Raw genomic sequence first — 19,773 nt, forward strand, 5'->3', positions numbered from 1 at the left:
CTGTGCTGCTGAAACTGAGGAAGAAAGTTTTACTCGGCTTTGTTTTATGTTCACTCAAGTTATTCCACCCGAGAGCTGTTCATAACTAGATAGAATAGACATAGAGATAGATTGATCTCTGCAGCAGCTGCCGGAGAGCTGCGCGCTGCAGACGCAGCTGTTGTGAAAGGCAAACGGCTGTGTGCTGCTTCTGCTCTCCATACGCGCTGCTCATGCGCTACTTTCGCTTGTGGTGTGAAACAGGCGTAACGTCCTTGCTGCAGCACCAAAATTAGGCACTGAAATTCATACGCTGATTTAATAATGGTACGTATCGGTTACCTAGCAGGTTTCGGTACCCAATCCTAGTGGCGAGTATGCTGATGCCACGTCGCCTTGGTCCCGGATTCACCCCAGCTGTCACTTAATCAGCACGGATCGATCCCAGCTGGAGCTCATCAGCAGACACTCGTATAAGCCATCCCCAAACACAAGGAAGACGAGCTTCATTTCACTCAATAGCCGCATTTCCACTATCGGGCCAGTGCGAGCCAGGGCTTTAATCGGGCCGGGCCGGGCCAATAGCCCGGGAGGTTGAGAAATTAGACCGAAATCATGTCGCGTTTCCACTGTCGGGCTAGTAGCTCATGTCGTAAAAATTGACTTCTCATCAATTACAAATTATCAGACCAGAGGTTTTGAATATCAGAAAATAGACTTTATTCTCCATAATAAAGCCGAGAAAGAGCAGAGCAGACCCCAGAGCATTCTGAAGTCTCTGTGTTGCTCCTGTGCAGGCATACTCATCTTACACAGACATATCACTGTATTTTTAACACAGGCTGGCATGTTTGCTGCAAACACTACATACATTTTGTGAAGAGAAAATTAACTGCTTTACACTTAGAAAATACTTCATACAGAGAGAATAAAATCTTCTTCAATCCCTCCTCTTAAGACTTTAGTCTTAATATTATTGTCTTTTAACCCCAAAGTGCAATTTCATAATCCAGTTCTCTTAATTACCTCTATCTAGTGACTGATATTAGCCACATAGCTGTTATCAATTGACTAGATTATGCCACTGTACTTTGACAGAAGTCCAGCCAAACATCTCCCCTTTCTTTTTTGATTTGAAGGAAGTAAAAGACTGTACTCTCTTTTTCTCTTAACACATCAAAGACAACAATGTTTTAAGCATAAGTATTCAGTTGGTTCAGTGCTAGCTGCTAGTTTTCACACTCATGTAGAATATACTGAAGTGATATTATATATAGGTACCATGAAAGCAATATGCAAACAAAATCAATATGCAAATGTAAAAAGCATCAAATGTTGATCTTGATCTTTCCTCATCCTTGTTTCTCTTCTTCTGAGCTATCAGCATCTTCACTTGACTTTAATAGATGTTAATGGAGATGTGTGGTTGAGAGTATGAGTTCTGGAATCTGCAGTTGTGCATTCATCATCCCTTGATTTGTGACACTTCTGTATGTGGTATTCAGGCACATTATCAGAATCACTCTTTTCTTTGCTCTGATAAACTCTTGCTTCCACACGTGGCACTTAGTAGTTAAGAGCTTTGGAATATTCAGGCTCCTCTGTTTCCAGTCAGCTTTTCTTTTGCTGGAGTTGTTCCCTTTCGCTCCTTTGAGGCATTGGTACCTCATCAATGGCATCCCCTTTGGCAGCTGTTGGATTTGCCCTCATCCAGATATGGTCCTTTCCTCCTGAGCTCTCCAGAGCATCCACAGATAGACTCGATCAGCTGGACCAATTGGACCTTATATCTCTGCTCTCTCACATGGCTCCTTTCTGGTTTCCTGCACAGATATCGCTTTGCACATGGCAATTATTTGTTTCTTCATAAAAGTCCCTACTATATTAGACATCTTTGCAAACCATTCCAAGAGGTTATGTGCATGGTTATATGTGAGATTATATGCCAGGTTTTATGCAAAGTTTCATGTGGTTTCTTGCAAGGGTCATGCGGTTTCTTGCAAGGTTTCTTTCAAGGGTCGACCCAATAGCAGTTCATGCGATGCGGTGTTAGATGCTTGTTTCTGTCAGTTTCCATGCCATCACTCACCAATGCACTTGTAAACACATTAATCCCATTAAGTTTATTATTTTCAAATATTTCATTGAGCGTTGGTCTTGATGGATCATCTTCATCTCTTTCAGCCATTTCTGGTAATTGAGCATAATACAATTATTCTCTCTGTTGCTTTATTCATAATTTTTCATACTTCTTTAGATGTTTTTATTTATTGATCATTCATTAACTTCATGAATGCAAACCCATTATGAACTTATTTCTGAAGGCATTTCAAAATTTAGGAAAGACTTCTCTTGTCACAGATGTAATAACTGTTCCTGCTTCATAATTTGCTTCTAGTATTACTCCAATCATCTACTCATCATAGTTTCTTAACAGTGCTTGTTTACAGAATAATTCTCTATCTAGTCAACACCAAAAACAGTCATCATCTCACTGTTTGGAGCAATGGTCTCCAGTCAAGTCTTTTAATTGAACTAGAGCTCTGTGAAGCTGTAGATAATTCAATCATCCACATATTGTGACAGTGTCCATACTATGATCTTCTCCCTTATTATAACCCTTTATGCATTCTGGTGTATACAGTATATGCTATTCACCAAGCTACACAAGTACAAACAAGTTTCTACCCTCCTCTGGTAGTTACCTAAAATAAACTCAATAGAAACCAAACCACTTGAAATATTTATCATCCAAAAGAACATATCTTTACATACAATATTCACTTCAGCTGGAAAATCTTTTCTTATTGATTTTCTTAAATCATAAGCTAAACATTAAGCCTCTTTTATCTGTCTTGATTAACTATTTATTTTAACTATCAAATTAACTTCAATTAAATATTATTAGTTACTTATAATTTATTACTACTTTAAATTTAAATAGAAATGTCTAGGACAGATTGCATATTACATTATCTAGATGTTTCTATTAGTGCTCCTATTTTTACACAAACTTTTCAATAGTGTTTAATACCTATTTCAGCATTTAGTGGTTTTCTTTATGGGCAAATCTACATCTGATTTAATTTTAACCCTGACTATGCTGGCTGATTTTATCTGCATCTCAGTCCTGTAATGACAATCATTTAGTTGGAATTTGACACTTCTTTCTTTTACTAATCAATTTTCAGAGCTATATATTAATTCCTTTTTCGTCCTAATTTATGGTACTGTCTTTTGGCTAACATTTATTTCTTAAGGCATTCTCATTAAACTAGTTGTTCATACAATTTTGATGCACTTTTTTATCAGCCGACTAAAACTTACTGTATGTTTTGTAAATTTCTCTTTGCTCTGTTTAACTATTATTCCTTAATATTTTTTTTCAAATTATTTTTCACATATGTTTTCATGTGAAACAATATCTTTTTCTTAAACACTTTTCTCTTTCAATTTTTCTTATAGTAATTTAGAACTGTTACTTTTTGACCTTATCATGTCCTATGAATTCATTAAAATTGTTGTTTCAATCTTCTCTTTAACTATAAATAATTTTTCTAGATTTGAATTTTTCCAGTTTTCAATATCCAATCTTGATTTAGGTCATTCACAATAATATTATGCTTAGATATTATTGCCTTATCAAAAGCTTTTTCTTTTTCTTTAGTTAGTCTGCTGCATTGTAATTTATCATTCTATGTTTAAGGAACTTTATGATTAAACCAATTGAAACTTAAACCTAAATTATTTAACATTCATCATACTATATTATTTAACAATACACATTTAAAGTTTCATCTTAAAATGTAGCTTTTTCAGTCCTCAGTAAATCCTGAGTATGCAGTGCCTGCATCACTGCTGTAGCATGTCACAAGTGTCAACAGCCATTTTGCTCATTGTGTTTTTCAAACACCTTTCCATTTGCCAGTGTACTCAGAGATGTCTGGTAGGTACAAGACTACAGTCCCCCAAAGTTCATCCCTATGTCCTCTTAATTAATATATATAGAATTTAGCTCATGAATTAATAAAATATATATATATATTTTTTTTTTCCATTTTTTCAATTATCAAATAAAGACTCCTTTTGTAGTTTAACAACTTATTTTCTTATTTAATTTCTCAATCATTTTTATCATATGTAAATATGCTTAATTTTCTATTTGTTAAATGTTCTTATAATTAATTTCTTTGGCTTCAGATTGTGCTTCACTTATTTTTCCTAATCTTATTCTAGTGTTTCCTCACTAGTTACATTACATCTTACACTATTTTAATTTCTCTAACATTTCCATACCTGTTTTAATTCAACAGTACTATATGGTGGCCTAATGTCTAATATACCTGTTCAAAATCCTTACTGCAATAGCTTCAAGTTCATAGTACTATTTTAACTCCCCATGTTTGTTTACTTTAAGCATTTTTCCTATCTGAAATGCAATTTTTAATTCTCAATTACCTTTTAAGTACATAAAATATTAACTATATAATTTTTGAACTCACTATTATGTTCTTTCATTTCTCCTCAGTGTCTATGCTTTACATCTGACTCACTGCTTTTACTACAAATAGCTGTTGGCTCAGATGACAGCCTGTAGCTGACTTTAAAACAGATGACAACAGTCAACTTACTCCACAACAATTTTTTTATTGCACTTAAACATAATTTTATCTTTTAAAGCCAAATCTTGTTTTCTTCAAAATGTTGCTGTTTTTTCTAATTTTTATCTTATATTACTTTATAATATATATTTTTAAACATCTTCTCTTTTAATTCTATTAAACAATGTTTGGACTTCTTTTTTCTCCATTTTCCTATGCTTCTTTTCCTTTTCAAAAATTAGCATTTTTGTCTCTTAGATTTTCCTAATTCATTTTTTTAAGCTTATTTTCCTTAAACATTTGATCATTAACTCTTCAATTAATCAATATTCATTAAAGTTTTTTCTTCTAATTCTTTATTTACTCAAATTATTAACTTATCTTTTTTTTTACTGATTTAGTAAATTTATTTCCTGATCAATATAACTATTAATCTCCATATGTAATTATTTCCATGCTTCAATTTTTTTATTTCTTAATATTTATTAGTATAGCTTCTAGTTGCATTTTTATTAACACTTTTTATTTATTAAATCTTATTCTATCATGTATATTTTCTTATTTCATTTATCTTATTACATTACTTTATATTTCTATTTATTTAATACCTTATAATATATCTTTACTCTTTAGCTTCTATCTGTCCTGTGAAACTTTTGTTCTTAAAATAGACAGATTCTTACCACTCCTGAAGCAGACCTTCTTCCAGACTGTCGACATGTCAGGAATTTCAGTCCCCTCTCTGCCTATAGTTCATACTTAAAAACACTTCAAACACACAGAGATTATTCAGAAAAATGTTTAACTCGTATATTCTTGTTTTTTAGTCTGTGTCTTTCAAATGCAATATGATCTCAATTAATTTTATGAGGCTTAAACCTCCTCTGTATCACAATCTCTTCCCTCAACTGCATCACTCTCTATCTTATTGTTCATAAAATCACACAACATATGCAGTCCTTCTTTTATATTATAATATAAAACGATAATTCTTTTAAACTCACTCTTATTGCAAACATACTTCTAAACACAATCATACTTCTCACTCGTCCTAACCTCATCTCTTACACTGTGTAACCTGAACCTCACCTCTATTCTAGTCTCTCTAGATCAGGGGTCGGCAACCCGCGGCTCTAGAGCCGCATGCGGCTCTTTAGCGCTGCCCTAGTGGCTCCCTGGAACTTTTTCAAAAAATGTTTGAAAATGGAAAACGATGAGGGAGGAAAATATATTTTTTGTTTTAATATGGTTTCTATAGGAGGACAAACAATCTTAACGTTTTCCGATGCTGTAAAAGTGTGTAGAATATTTAATTTCAACATTTCTGTCAACGAAGATTTGCGTCATAGCCTGCGACACACGTTTCTATCAGCAGGGCGGGATGCCAGGCAGGTAGCTGTTGTAAACAAACCGGCGGCTGTGTGATGAGCCATGGAGTGCAAGCTGTCTTTGCCAAAGAGGTACAGCGGGGCACGCTTTCTCATTTTCCCTCCCTGAGAGAATTCTAAGAAGCCCATCCCGATCACTCACTCAACGGTGATTATTTACAAGGTGCGATCGTTGATATGCAAACCCCTAACCCCAACCGTCATTGGGGGAAAAGCAAATCGTGCTAAATTGTACGAATTAGATCGTACGAATTCATACGAATTAGCCACTAAATGAAAAAGTTACGAATTGCCGTGAGATTGTGTTGGTTGAGCACATTCCCAGGAATGACTCGAGCTGATCTTGAAATGGAAATGGCAGACTGCGTTTTATTGCACTGTTTGTTGCCCAGATAAGGGGCACGTTGTGCACGTTAATTTTGATGTTGTTTTTTGGAATCCTCAAAATAAAAAAAAAACATTAAAAAAATTAATTTTTTTTCTTTATTTCTTTATTGCATTTCTTTAATTTCTTAAAAGCAAAACATAATGCAATAATATTGTAATGAAGTTAAACTTGAACATTAAACATAATTCATTAATATTGTAATGAAGTTAAACTTGAACATTAAACATAATTCATTAATATTGTAATGAAGTTAAACTTGAACATTAAACATAATTTATTAATATTGTAATGAAGTTAAACTTGAACATTAAACATAATTCATTAATATTGTAATGAAGTTAAACTTGAACATTAAACATAATTCATTAATATTGTAATGAAGTTAAACTTGAACATTAAACATAATTTATTAATATTGTAATGAAGTTAAACTTGAACATTAAACATAATTCATTAATATTGTAATGAAGTTAAACTTGAACATTAAACATAATTCATTAATATTGTAATGAAGTTAAACTTGAACATTAAACATAATTCATTAATATTGTAATGAAGTTAAACTTGATAATTAATCATAATGCATTTATATTGTAATGAAGTTAAACATGATCATTAAACAATTCATTAATATTGTAATGAAGTTAAACTTGAACATTAAACATAATTCATTAATATACTGTAATTAAGTTAAACTTGAGACGGCATTGTACAACAGAGTAGTCACGTGGCGCGTCATTCTCTACAGGATGCACTGCAGGGAAATGAACATTTAATCATGAAGGCTCAGTATGTATTTGTAGCCAACGAAGTCATTTTTATAGTAGGCTAATATAGCTAATATAAATACATACAGCATGTGTTGCCATCATTATAAGGCTTATATAAGGCTTTTAATTTTTTGCGGCTCCAGACATATTTGTTTTTGTTTTTTTTGGTCCAATATGGCTCTTTCAACATTTTGGGTTGCCGACCCCTGCTCTAGATCAAAGGTGATAGCTTCTAAGCACCCCAGCAACACAGACAAATACACAAATACTTACAATTACATAAATACACCTCACTCCTCTTGAGTGACCTGTCCGAGCAGCCTCTAACCTTAGAGCTATAACCACAGAATTCTCCACTACACTCCTCTTGAGTGACCTGTTACTTCTGCTCCCGTCTTTACTGTTCTTCAGTAAAAATAGCATTTCACAGGATTCTTGCCTTTTTTCCCCCAGCCTCCTGAATAATAATATTTATTATTATTAAAACAGAACGGGTACTCCGAGGTCTTTGCGCGCTTCTCTCTACTTTATTAATCTGCTTTAATCTCTTAACTGTCACCACACTTTAAGAACTTCCTTTTAAAACTTAAAAATGCTCTAGGCATAATCTTCATCATTAAAAAATTTCCCAAACATGAGTAACAGTTACTAGTTAACGTTTATCCTATCCGTCAAGGCCCTCTTAGGAAAACACAGATCATTTGCATGCAAATTGTTATTTTCTTCTGGTATTCAAAACCCCTTTGTTTTCCTTTTATATCTTTACTTTTACTTTTTTAGTTTTACTTGTAGTTCTTTATAGCTGGAGAAACAGTTCAAGTGACTTTTTACCGTTACAAGCAGGTCCTTGGTAGAAAAAACACAAACGTATAAGCGAAAATTGCTTACCGTTTTTAATCGTGGCCACATATTTGTGTTTTTCCTCCAAGCCTCAGCATGTCCAGTGTCACCCGTCTATCTCTTTCCAGCCGCACGTGCGGGCGCCATTTGTCGTAAATATTGACTTCTCATCAATTACAAATTATCAGACCAGAGGTTTTGAATATCAGAAAATAGACTTTATTCTCCATAATAAAGCCGAGAAAGAGCAGAGCAGACCCCAGAGCATTCTGAAGTCTCTCCTGGACACCTTCCAAAGTCTCTCCTGCTCCTTCTCCTTTATTTATGTTTTTGACACACCCCTATGTGTCTCTTTTTAACTTTTGACCATTTTTGAATAGGTTTTCTAGTCTAAGGGGTCCTGCTATTCTTGGCTCTCAGCCCACTAGCTCATGTCAACAGAGATGTTACAGGTCTATGTCAGCAAAGTATAGATGCAACTTATGCAAAGGAACTAAGTGTTTACATACATTGTTATGATAGGATAATAACTTGATAATATGTTACTCATTCTAACTTCTGACACATATAGCTTCATACAAGTATTTAACATAAATAATCAGTGCTTTACATATTCAGTTATTCTACACAATCAGTCACTCAGCCTTCTCCTAGTGTTGCTCCTGTGCAGGCATACTCATCTTACACAGACATATCACTGTATTTTTAACACAGGCTGGCATGTTTGCTGCAAACACTACATACATTTTGTGAAGAGAAAATTAACTGCTTTACACTTAGAAAATACTTCATACAGAGAGAATAAAATCTTCTTCACTCACAGCGCGTCACGCAAACACCGCCCACAGAACGTCCCCGAATCAAACGTCACACAACCCGCCCACTTCAGTGGGAATCAGGACAGGCAGATAAAGCACACCATAGAATCATCACGAAACGAAACCATTAAAATGAAGACAACCGAAACAAACAAATGACACGTTACTGTACAGCATTACATGAAATGTCTATACGCACAGACCTGTGTATTTCCATTCATTACATTTTAGTCGCCGACCGACTGTTGGCATTGTGCATCGAGTGCTCTCGCCATTAACGGAGGGACCCAACACAGAGAGCGCACACATCCATAATATAAAGCCACAGAAATTCTCGTTTATAACTCGATATGGCATGTATTTTATAACATCCTCGTTTTGATAGACATCGTGTTAAGTGTTTCCGGCACAAGAGCGAGTAGCCTAATAAAATATAGCCATATTTGTTGCGCTCGGCAGCTATTCACTAAAGCTCTTCATTTAAAGTTTCATTTATAAATTTAACCACATCATATAAAAACATAAACAGTTGTTTGAGGATAAAGAACACATTTTGTGTTTGGACTTTCCCCCGATGCGTTTAAAGCAGCGAGCGCTGCGCAGGACTGAGTGACAGAAAAAAAGGTAGGAAAGATTCTGCTTTCACTCACCCAAATGATGCTCTGTTTGCGCGATTTGATTAATATCATCGCAACCAAATACTTTATAAATAACATTTCAAACCTTCTCCGGTGTTAATTGTTTTTAGAAAATATCGAAAATCTTTTTTTTCAGACAGGTCTTTGTAAAATGAAAGTTAGGATATAAGTGGCTTTAAAACGGTTTGATTTATGTATTGTATATAGGCTACCTACATATAGCTAGCTTTTGTTTATTTTAAATTGGTTTATTTATTTAATACGATTTATATATATATATATATATATATATATATATATATATATATATATATATATATATATATATATATATATATATAAATATCCGATATTTGTAATTCTTTAAATTATATTTCAATATAGCTTAGGCTATTTTATCTAGATATGACACTATATTGTTTAAAGTCTATGAAAGTGGGCATGTAATTTGTTAAGTTTTATGTCTTTCTGTTGTATTTATATTGTGTATTATCTCCAAAATAAATACAGAAAAAAGCCGCTCGCGGCATAACAGAGCTGTGAAGGAGCGCTCTTGCCCGGTCTCACACACACATACAGGCATTTAAACGCGCACAAACAAACATTTTACCCTTGACAAAAACTCTGGAAAACCTTTACTGTCTGCTGTGTCTTTAATATGGTGTAAAGATTATTATGCGTTATTGAAACATAAAGGAGAACGCAGCAAAGAACGTCACTATAAATTTAAACTACTTTATTATTTTATGCAGCAGCCTTACATTTAAAAGGGAAACATAAGGGTGATCATACGCAAAAAGACCCCAGACTATAGGGCTAGATGTTTTCTTTCCCTTATTTCTTTATTTGTTTGGCGCATGTGCTCATGTGCAACCAGAAAACTGCCCGCCTCTCCTTTCACTCCGCCCGAAGCCCCAGCTGGCCCTCCTTGGCCCAAGGTATTTGGCGGGCCTAATAAGGCCGGCCGCTGGCCCCAAGAAAGCCCCGCTTTGGCCCGATTAGGCCCCGGAAATGACAGTGGAAACGCGACTGGTCTTGGCTCGCTCGCTTTAGGCGCGATAGTGGAAACGCAGCTAATGACTCCCTGTGCTAATGTCTGTGTCTCTCTGTCTCTCCTCTCTAGCGGACTCCAGCAGTTGACCGATCCTTCACCAGAACTCTCACTCAACCTCACATTCTCCCTGGAGCACCAGAGCACCTATCCACTGAAGAGCACCATATTCATCTCATTTCACGTACTTCACTATATAAATAAATCACCCTCCGGAGACCTGTTTGTAACACCAACGCTTTGTGTATGTGTTTTTCCTCTGACTCGCCACAATAGTCAAAATAAGTTCATGTGGCATAAGTTGTTCAATTATAATTATATGAAGCTAAACAAAAATAACTTTATTCAACAATTTATCTATGGGAGGATTAGAAAGCTCTTGGATTAAATGCTAAATATCTTCATTTGTAGATAATTAATGACAGAATTTCAGTTTTTGGGTGAACTAAACCTTTAAGCAGCTGTAAGCCTCACAAATACGTAAAATTAATTGACTGAAAACTGCTTGAACTTTATTAAAACTGTTTGCACTAATATATTGTGTTAACTACACAGAGGCATGCAGCAGTGGCAACGTCAAAAGAAAGCTTCCCCTAAATCGAGACTAAAGGTTACTTTCTTTGGGGAAGCAGGCACAGACTCTGGTGCCCTACGCAAAGACAGTAGCTAACAGGTCATAATAATTTCGAAGAGGAATTTCAGATCAGATTTCTTTAATTACAACGTCATTTCTGTTGTGCAGTAATGTTAGCAGAGATCGAAGACCGATTGTTCATCTGTGGTGCAGACAAAAGAGGAAAGAGTCCCCTCTACAGCATTAACAGCGTAGGTCAGAATTACTTCAGGTGTGCAGTTTTGATTACAGGTTGTGAATCACATGTATTACTGTTGAACTGTTGATGTCACATGCACTAATTTACAGATATTCTTATTTACCTTTCGGGACCTTGAACATGACAGAAGAAGGTGAGGGAACAGACCCCGAAATGCAGACGAGCTAAAGGCCGATATCAAAGCAACTTGGGCTACAATAGTACCTCAACTTTGTCGAAGGCCGATCGCCTCCATATTGAGGACATAATACAGTACATTAACACATTTTTCAGAAGGCCAGCGTGTGTTTAAGAACTGTTTTATTGGTCAAATGAAATATGCTAATTTTGTGAAATACTGGATTTGAGTTTTTTCATGTTTATCCATAATCATTTAAATTGAAACAAAGGATTGAAATACTTCATTTTGTGTGTTGTGAACTAATAACACATAAGTTAAACTTTTTAAAACAAATTATTCCAATTTTTTTGGCACATACCTGTAGCCTGACCTGTCACCTAAAACGTTTTTGCCATGGCAAACCCTACCAGGAGCATCAGCCCCCAAAAACATAGCTGTAGGATCACTCAGGCAGTGTTTCAGACACAATTTTCTTATTGCTCCCTAATCTCAAAATCTGCAAGAGTAGAGTGATTTGACGCGACCGGCATTTTTAAAAGTAAAATCGAATAGGAAGAAAATGGGAAGAAATCCAGAAGTATTGCTTGGAGTTACTAGGAACGTTGTGCACTTGGCTGTATATCTTATCAGGGAAGAGAACGTGACACAAATTTATCATTTCACTGCCTTCTGAGTGACCCAAAGGTCCGTTCTGAATGAACAGTGAAAATAAAAAGGGATGTCAGAGCTCATTTTCAGCTAAGTTAAGGAAAATGGCACTAGTTAGCTAACCTTTCCCAAACACATTTTAGATGCCATTTATCAAACTCGAGTTAATAAAACAGAAATGACTGGCCGTGAAGGTCATCAGTTCACCCACCGCTGTTTACTGAGTGCAAACACAGATGAGGGATCCACTTGATGACTCGAATGATCTTCGTGGCTGCTTCACGCTTCAGTGTTCGTGTGTCTGGGCCCTGTCATACACCCGGTTTAAGGTGTGATGCAACTGTTGTTTGCTAGTTTCAGCTGGACATTTTGACGTTTTGCAGCACGCTGTTTAAATAGCAAATACATTTGCGTACTGCTCTAAAAAAGGAGGTGTGCTGAGGCGCATTGTTGGCACTTTGCTATTTTGAGGAACTAAACTGTTCAATAGACCAGCTGAGAGGAGGTCTAAAGTCCAGCGCAGAGCGAGTCAGTTGTGCGTATTGCTTAAACATTGCTTAATACACACAGGATGTGCAGCAATTCGCAAATATCTTTACCAATATTATTTATTATATGCAGATTATATTTGTTTTATTAAAAACCAGCTTCGATTTGCCCACCTGTCAACTCACCGGGTTACATAGGCTGAAGCAGGCAAGCCCCCACAGTGTTTACCTGCTGCCATGAACTGAAGTCTAGGAGTTCTTGAGTGTGTTACTCTTAAAGAGACTGTGATGTTGTTTGATGCCTAATCTGCTTTTAATGGGTTACATTAAACTCACTGAATGATATTAAAGTGATGTTTACACACTATTTCTGCATTTTGAAATATCAGCAACAGCTTGAGGTTTGTGTTGTCAATGCAATGTTTACAGTTCTGGTCTTATACTTCTGGGTTTCTTCCCACTGCAGCCTCGCTTTGGTTCTTCAAAATGGTGACTGCGTGAAATAAGCGTATGGCAAAAATCGTATTAGCAGTGTGGTGCAAAATGTCTTTATTTATAGTGCCCTGACCTTTTAATAGCAGGGGAACTGCTATAGAATGTCTCGTACCATCACAACGGTCAAGTATGTTTGACATGCTTTTCTCTCTATTTGCCACTTGCTTTTCTTTTCTTTTGCTGCCTGCTGTTCATTCAATCAACAAATTGCAACCAGTCAAGCACCAAAATCAACTTTCACTTCAAGTTGAGCGAAACCCTCTTTCGCTTGTATGAAACGCGCACTGTCATTGGACAGAAAGAAAACCACAGCTGATTAAAGCGGGAGTTTGAAGATCAGCAAAGTGACTCAGATGACAGGGACTCATTAGCTTTAGCTGATTTCTGTTGTAGAATTTCTCATCTGGGTTATCACTGTCTGTAGAGAAACGTTTTGCAGTTGAGGGGTGACGTTACTGCTGTCTGAATGTCCATCATCATCAGTCAGTCAAGTAGTCTTTATACATTTCCCGAAGGCGATTTGGTTGCAGCATACACGCATGTCACACATAATACTCAAAGCACATAATACAATACAAAATTCTACCCTAAATTCAAAAACGTTACAGCTGAGGGGATGAATGAAAGTTTAAACTGATTTGTTTTACTAATAGGAGTTCTGTATCGATTACTTAAAGGGAGAAGATAAAACTCGTGGTGCATGAACAAACATGCATGGCCCGAGGGGTCCATTCCTCCTCCTCATCTTCCCTTAACTGCGCTATGGCACTTTAATTGCCGACTATTATTATGTTTATGACATTTTAACGACACTTTTTTTCTATTTTTCCCCCCTCTTTTGTTTTTGACACCTAAAAATACACAGACATTGTTGATAGTTCACCGGTTAGGAATTATTGTAAAAATACCCATAATCTATTTTAAGATGCCATTTAATGTCACTAATTAGATTCATTTAATCATTCAAATGTTCTGTGTTTGCATTGTAGTAGGTATGGATTGTATAGATGACATTACACGAATCTGACATGACTGTTCGGGATTGAATAATGCACCTTTTACACCTGTTGGGTCAAATCTGCATTTTCAACATAATTTATTTGTAACATAAAGAATGAATTATTAAGTAATTATGCTTAGTTTCAATCAAGAAAACCTTTATTTAATACAATTAGTAACATTTACAGTTGTATTCTTACTATAACATCTTGAATTTAGCGAACAGTTTCCAGCCAAAATGCATGCGAGCAACTCAATGAGCGCGGACATTTTGGAAAGGTCAAAAAAGCTCTTCCACTGCCTGCAGTGTCATTAAAATCCACAAGAGGGCAAAATACACGTATCAAAGTATATACAGCAGGCTTTCAATCAAACGAATGCTCAGGTTTATAATATACAGATCTTATAAACTTGTGTATTAAAGATAATACGCGCTGCTTTATAGGGTAAAGGTCACAGACCCTCGCGAAAGACGACTCGTTGCTTGGCAACAGCAGAACGCGTTCTAACGGTTGTAGAGGGTCTGCAGGCGCGCGCAAACTCAGCTTCAGTAATCTGCTGGAACAAGAAATGAAGGTTGATTGTAAAAGTTGTTCCGAGTCTCGGTCGATAAACACATCGAGCAAAACAGTTGAGCGATTTCAGAAGATGTCTACAAGACCTTTCGAGATTCTAGCGGAAATGGAAAGTTGTAAGACTTTGACGGGTAAGTCCAGACACTAAGAACACATGTGTTTCGTATTTGCCTGTTTTATATGTCAATTTTTGATACTAAAACTCTACTTTTACACTGTAAAATAACTTGTGTACTTATTTTGGATTAATAAATACAATCATACACTGCCGTAAGCCCGTCTGACAGTAGCTTTAACCCATTTGTGTGTACGTTCAGGTGTCTGTTATCCCGGCGCTGCTGTTTAGCCGAAATATGGCGATCATAACTCGATAACCTGACGGTACACAGAGGTGTTTTCAGAGCATAGTGAATATAAATGCAGATTCAGTGTTTTAGTGAACAACATCAGTCTATTTAATACAATAAACACCAGAGTAAAATGCAGATAACCTACTAACTCTTACTTGAGTCAGAGTCAAACTCTTCCTAACGAATATATAATGATATACAGGCGTGTAGCCAGCCTGGGGGGAAATAGGGCTTCTTTTTCTAAAAAAAATGTGGACCTTTTTGTATTTATTCGCCTTATGTTTCTCTTAATAATGATATTATAATACTGCATTTTAGTGACATTTTAAGCACTGCTTTTAGCTGGATTAGCTTGATGGATGGTCATCATAATAGCACTTTAAGATACCAAAAAAAAACTGTTTGCTAAATATAAAGAATTAAGAAATATGAAAAAAAACTTATTTTAAAAATACAAATTATTATAACCTCCTGGGGCTGGAGTGTCCACATATGTGGACGGCACATTTAAGCTCTTAAGTGGCTATTTAAAATACTTTGAATGTTTTATATTTTCTTACAGGCATACATTGTCATCCTGCAACTGTTTTCAGCATATGAAATGTCCCAAACCCTATTCTGAACTTTCAGAAATGGGGGAAAAATTTGTTTTTACCCTCTGGTAGTCATGTTGCTATGTTATATATGCATTCAAAAACATTCAGGAAAGGGTTTTATGTAAATTCAGACCACGAGTCCACATATATGGACACCATGTTTCTCTAAAAGTACATCATATCAAAAGATGATACTTAGATTTTTATTCTACTTAGGTTCCAATAAGCCCAAATAGCAAATAGAAATAAAAAAATGCATGTAAAAATCATCTTGGCCCTTAAGAGGATATCATATATAATTTAAAAAAAAGAGTTAAAGTTTTAAATGAAAAAAATTGTGGTCTTTTGTCATTTAATGAGAAAATAAACTGGCAAGCACATTGAACTTTCCTCAGTCAGAATTCATCCTTCTAAAACAATAATATTAATAATGCAGAGCTTCACTTTTTGAAGGTTTATGGATAACAAAAATAGCCCAATTAGTATTAATATTACCTTGAACATGGGCCGCTTTTGGCTTCAAAACCTTCATAGTGTTTTTTTTCTTCTTCAAGAATAAGGTCCAAGATTCAGAATAAACGTTGGGCTACTTGTAGTGAAAGATGACTTCACTTTTGTCATATTGTATGTTGTCTTGCTGGATGAGGATGTTTGACTCATGAAAAATATTAGTTTGCATACTGATTAGCTGAAGTCACACTGATGTGACGTCAACAGATGATTCGGCTTTTTTCAACAGGTTATTTTCACAATTTATGATGGTGTAGGAGCCAAAATAGGACAAATGAGGTTATGTATAGGACAAATTCTGTACTATCCCCTCCCCCCACACTCTGGCTACGGGCCTGAAATATGACAGAAGCATGAAATTATTTACAAACTTGCTGCTGTAAATCTGAGTGTTTGATATTTATAATCTGCACCGCTAAGAACTTCATTTGACTATTTAAAAGGGGATTTTTTCTCAATGTTAGGATTTTTTAATGAAATATTGACAATAAAAATCAAGATTGAGATTTAGAGTTTATTGTTCGTTGTGTTTTAATCCACAGTAGGAGGAAGAGGAGTGAAGAGGAAAGCGGAGGATGATTTTCACAGTATTTTAGGTGAAGGCAAACCATACGCTCTGCGGAAACGCATCAGAGTTGCAGAGCTGGAGAACACAAGAGACACAGAGATGAGCAGCTATCAAGAGAAAACCAGCTCAGGTGTGTCTCCATCAAAACTTGTACAGCTTCAGCACCATACATTTATCACCACTGAAGATTCTGAAACATGAAGCAGGGTGCAAAGTGTTTCACTCAGTTAGCTGCTAAATCCAGTGAGCATGCGGAGATTTTGGCCACTAGGCAACAATACAGTGTCTGGATCAAAGTGATTGATTTATCTATTATGGCCAAAATCAATACAATATTATATTATGATCATGCTCCATCAAGTTGAACACTTTCTACTGTAAACATGTCAGAACTCAGATGTTGATTTGAACTTAATTCGGGCACTTTAAAGGGGATTTTCTCAATCTTTATATTCTGAAGAGTGTATTGTTCATTGTGTTGTCATCCACATTAGGAGGAAGAGGAGTGAAGCGGAAAGCGGATGATGATTTTCACAGTGTTTTAGGTGAAGGTAAACCTTATGCACTGCGCAAACGCATCAAAGTTGCTGAGCTGGAGAACACAAGAGTGGACGCCGACACAGAGGCGTCCAGCTCAGGTCAGTCCACTCTTTATGACTGGAGAAATACTGGAAAACTGGAGCACTGCTGCCATTCGTTAAATCCCAGAGTAAAATAAATGCCAATTAATGAAATAATCGATTATTAATAATTCATTATTGACTGTAATCCACATCAGGAGGAAGAGGAGTGAAGAGGAAAGCGGATGATGATTTTCACAGTGTTTTAGGTGAAGGTAAACCTTATGCACTGCGGAAACGCATCAGAGCTGCTGAGACGTCCAGCGATGAGAACAGCAGCTCAGGTCAGTCTCCCGTTACAGAATCACACTTTTCTACAGTTTCATCACTTAAAATTCATAATACAGAGGCAAGCTGCAAAGTATTTTAATCAGTTAGCTGCTAAAGCAATGGCAGAAATACACGGTATGTGTGAAAATTATCCACTTTTATTTGTGCCAAAAAATCATTCAAATAGGGCGACGCGGTGGTGCTGTGGGTAGCATGTTCTCCTCACAGATAGAAGGTCGCTGGTTTGAACCTCGGCTGGGTCAGTTGGTGTTTCTGTGTGGAGTTTGCATGTTCTCCCCATGTTGGCATGGGTTCCCCCACAGTCCAAACTATTTTCTACAATGTAGATTGTGTCAAAGCAGCTTAACATAGAAGTTGTAGTAAATTGAAACTGTGTCAGTCCAGTTTTCAGAGTTGAAAACAAACGTGAAAAAGCTTCATTACTGGCATAAAAAATAAATGATTCTTAAGATTAGGAGTGTATTGTTCATTGTGTTGTCATCCACATTAGGAGGAAGAGGAGTGAAGCGGAAAGCAGATGATGCTTTTCAGAGTGTTTCTGGTGGAGGTAAACCATCTGCCCACCGGAAACGCATCAGAGTTGCTGAGCTGGAGAAAACAAGTGTAGACGCCGACACAGAGGCGTCCAGCTCAGGTCAGTCCACTCTTAATGACTGGAAAACTGGAGCACTGCTGCCATTTGTTGAATCCCAGAGTAAAATAAATGGCAATATTGAAATAATCGATTATTAATAATTCATTATTGACTGTAATCCACATCAGGAGGAAGAGGAGTGAAGAGGAAAGCGGATGATGATTTGCAGAGTGATTCTGATGGAGTCAAACCATACGCTCTGCGGAAACGCATCAAAGCAGCAGAGACGTCCAGCGATGAGAACAGCCGCTCAGGTCAGTCTCCCGTCACTCTTCTACAGTTGCTGCTCTGTGCTGTCAAATAAAACACAAACATATTAAAACCTCGCTAAACAAACAGAGCAGAAATAGAGGATGTGTGACGTCATTAACATGAACACACACACTGGCTGTGTCTAAAATCACACGCTTCCATACTAAATAGTACATTAAGACAGTATGTGAGCCGAGTAGTATGTCTGACCTCACAGTATTTGACAAACAGCATGTGAGAAGTACCCGGATGACCTACTACTACTGGAGAGATTCTGAAGTGTGCATCCAGTGGACACTACACTGTCCCATAATGCACTGCGAGATCATTCATGAATCACTCCTCTAGTGGATTTTGGAGATTTTGATAATAAAAGTCTCACATAATGTGCCTTTAAACCTGTGAATGATGCAGTATTGTGCAAAGTATTTCTCAGTAGAGCTTCATGACAAAACATCTGGAAAGTAGTAGCACTGCTGCCATTTGAACAGATCCCCAAATACAATAAATGCCAATTAATGAAAGAACTGATCATTAATAATGCATTGTTGACTGGAATCCACAGAAGCTCCAAGAGCACTGAAGAGGAAGGCTGGATGTCTGGATCAGGACACAGTTGCTGCAAAACGAGTGAAAACAGCCCAGATCCAACATGGCGGCAGCAGCAAAACTGCAGCAGAAGACAGAAGTTCAGCTAAAGACAGCAGCTCAGCTAAAGACAGCAGCTCAGCTAAAGACAGCAGCTCAGCTGAAGACAGCAGCTCAGCTAAAGACAGCAGCTCAGCTAAAGACAGCAGCTCAGCTGAAGACAGCAGCTCAGCTGAAGACAGCAGCTCAGGTTCGTCTTCTGCCGTAATGTTTTCTGTCTAATCTGCAGGGTTTTGTTTTATTTTTCAGAGTTTTACAGAATTTTCTCATGATTAGATTGAGCAGAAGAGTAACAGGAGTGAGCAAATGTCATAAATGTGATGTGTTTTTCTCCAGGATCTTTACTTGACAGATATGTGCTTGGGAAGAAGCTGGGAGAGGGATACCATGGCACTGTCTATCTGGCTACACGGAAATCTGACGGCCAGAAGGTAACATTCAATTTTCCTTTGTGTGTGTGTGTGTGTGTGTGTGTGTGTGTGTGTGTGTGTGTGTGTGTGTGTGTGTGTGTGTGTGTGTGTGTGTGTGATCAGACATCTCTCTGGTTGAATAAGTTTTGACTTTATGCTTTTTTTGCAGGTTGCCATAAAAATTGTGACTAAAAAGCTTCTGGGAACGCGGTACCCGATGGTAAGTTTGCATACTCTACTGAAAATATCTGAAGAGAAGTGA

General features: G+C 36.6%; 2 protein-coding genes across 13 annotated transcripts in view; one reads left to right on the plus strand and one right to left on the minus strand.

The window, feature by feature from the left end:
- LOC137487942 (serine/threonine-protein kinase pim-2) overlaps positions 1-19,773 on the minus strand; it is a 101,994-nt gene that overhangs the window by 57,363 nt on the left and 24,858 nt on the right. The window contains exon 4 of one of the 8 annotated variants that reach the window (XR_012392302.1): positions 18,411-18,494. The exons of 6 other annotated variants lie outside the window; for them this stretch is intronic. The gene's annotated coding sequence lies outside the window, so the exon portion shown is untranslated. Of the gene's footprint in view, positions 1-18,410; positions 18,495-19,773 lie in introns of those variants that run through there. One more of the 8 variants, XR_012392303.1, reaches the window with a different exon arrangement.
- LOC141378255 (uncharacterized) overlaps positions 1-19,773 on the plus strand; it is a 77,105-nt gene that overhangs the window by 50,645 nt on the left and 6,687 nt on the right. For 2 of the 5 annotated variants that reach the window (XM_073926343.1, XM_073926344.1), the window contains 11 exons: positions 10,546-10,717; positions 11,029-11,146; positions 11,216-11,302; positions 16,631-16,786; positions 17,151-17,294; positions 17,435-17,560; positions 18,058-18,201; positions 18,330-18,455; positions 19,019-19,291; positions 19,438-19,532; positions 19,681-19,731. In XM_073926343.1, coding sequence (XP_073782444.1) covers positions 11,218-11,302; positions 16,631-16,786; positions 17,151-17,294; positions 17,435-17,560; positions 18,058-18,201; positions 18,330-18,455; positions 19,019-19,291; positions 19,438-19,532; positions 19,681-19,731 — 1,200 coding nt within the window. In that variant the 5' untranslated portion in view covers positions 10,546-10,717; positions 11,029-11,146; positions 11,216-11,217. Of the gene's footprint in view, positions 1-10,545; positions 10,718-11,028; positions 11,147-11,215; positions 11,303-14,661; positions 14,764-16,630; positions 16,787-17,150; positions 17,295-17,434; positions 17,561-18,057; positions 18,202-18,329; positions 18,456-19,018; positions 19,292-19,437; positions 19,533-19,680; positions 19,732-19,773 lie in introns of those variants that run through there. The other 3 variants (XM_073926346.1, XM_073926342.1, XM_073926345.1) reach the window with 3 other exon arrangements.

This window comes from Danio rerio, chromosome 16 (genome assembly GCF_049306965.1).
Source record: "Danio rerio strain Tuebingen ecotype United States chromosome 16, GRCz12tu, whole genome shotgun sequence".
In the NCBI taxonomy this organism is placed as follows: domain Eukaryota; kingdom Metazoa; phylum Chordata; class Actinopteri; order Cypriniformes; family Danionidae; genus Danio; species Danio rerio.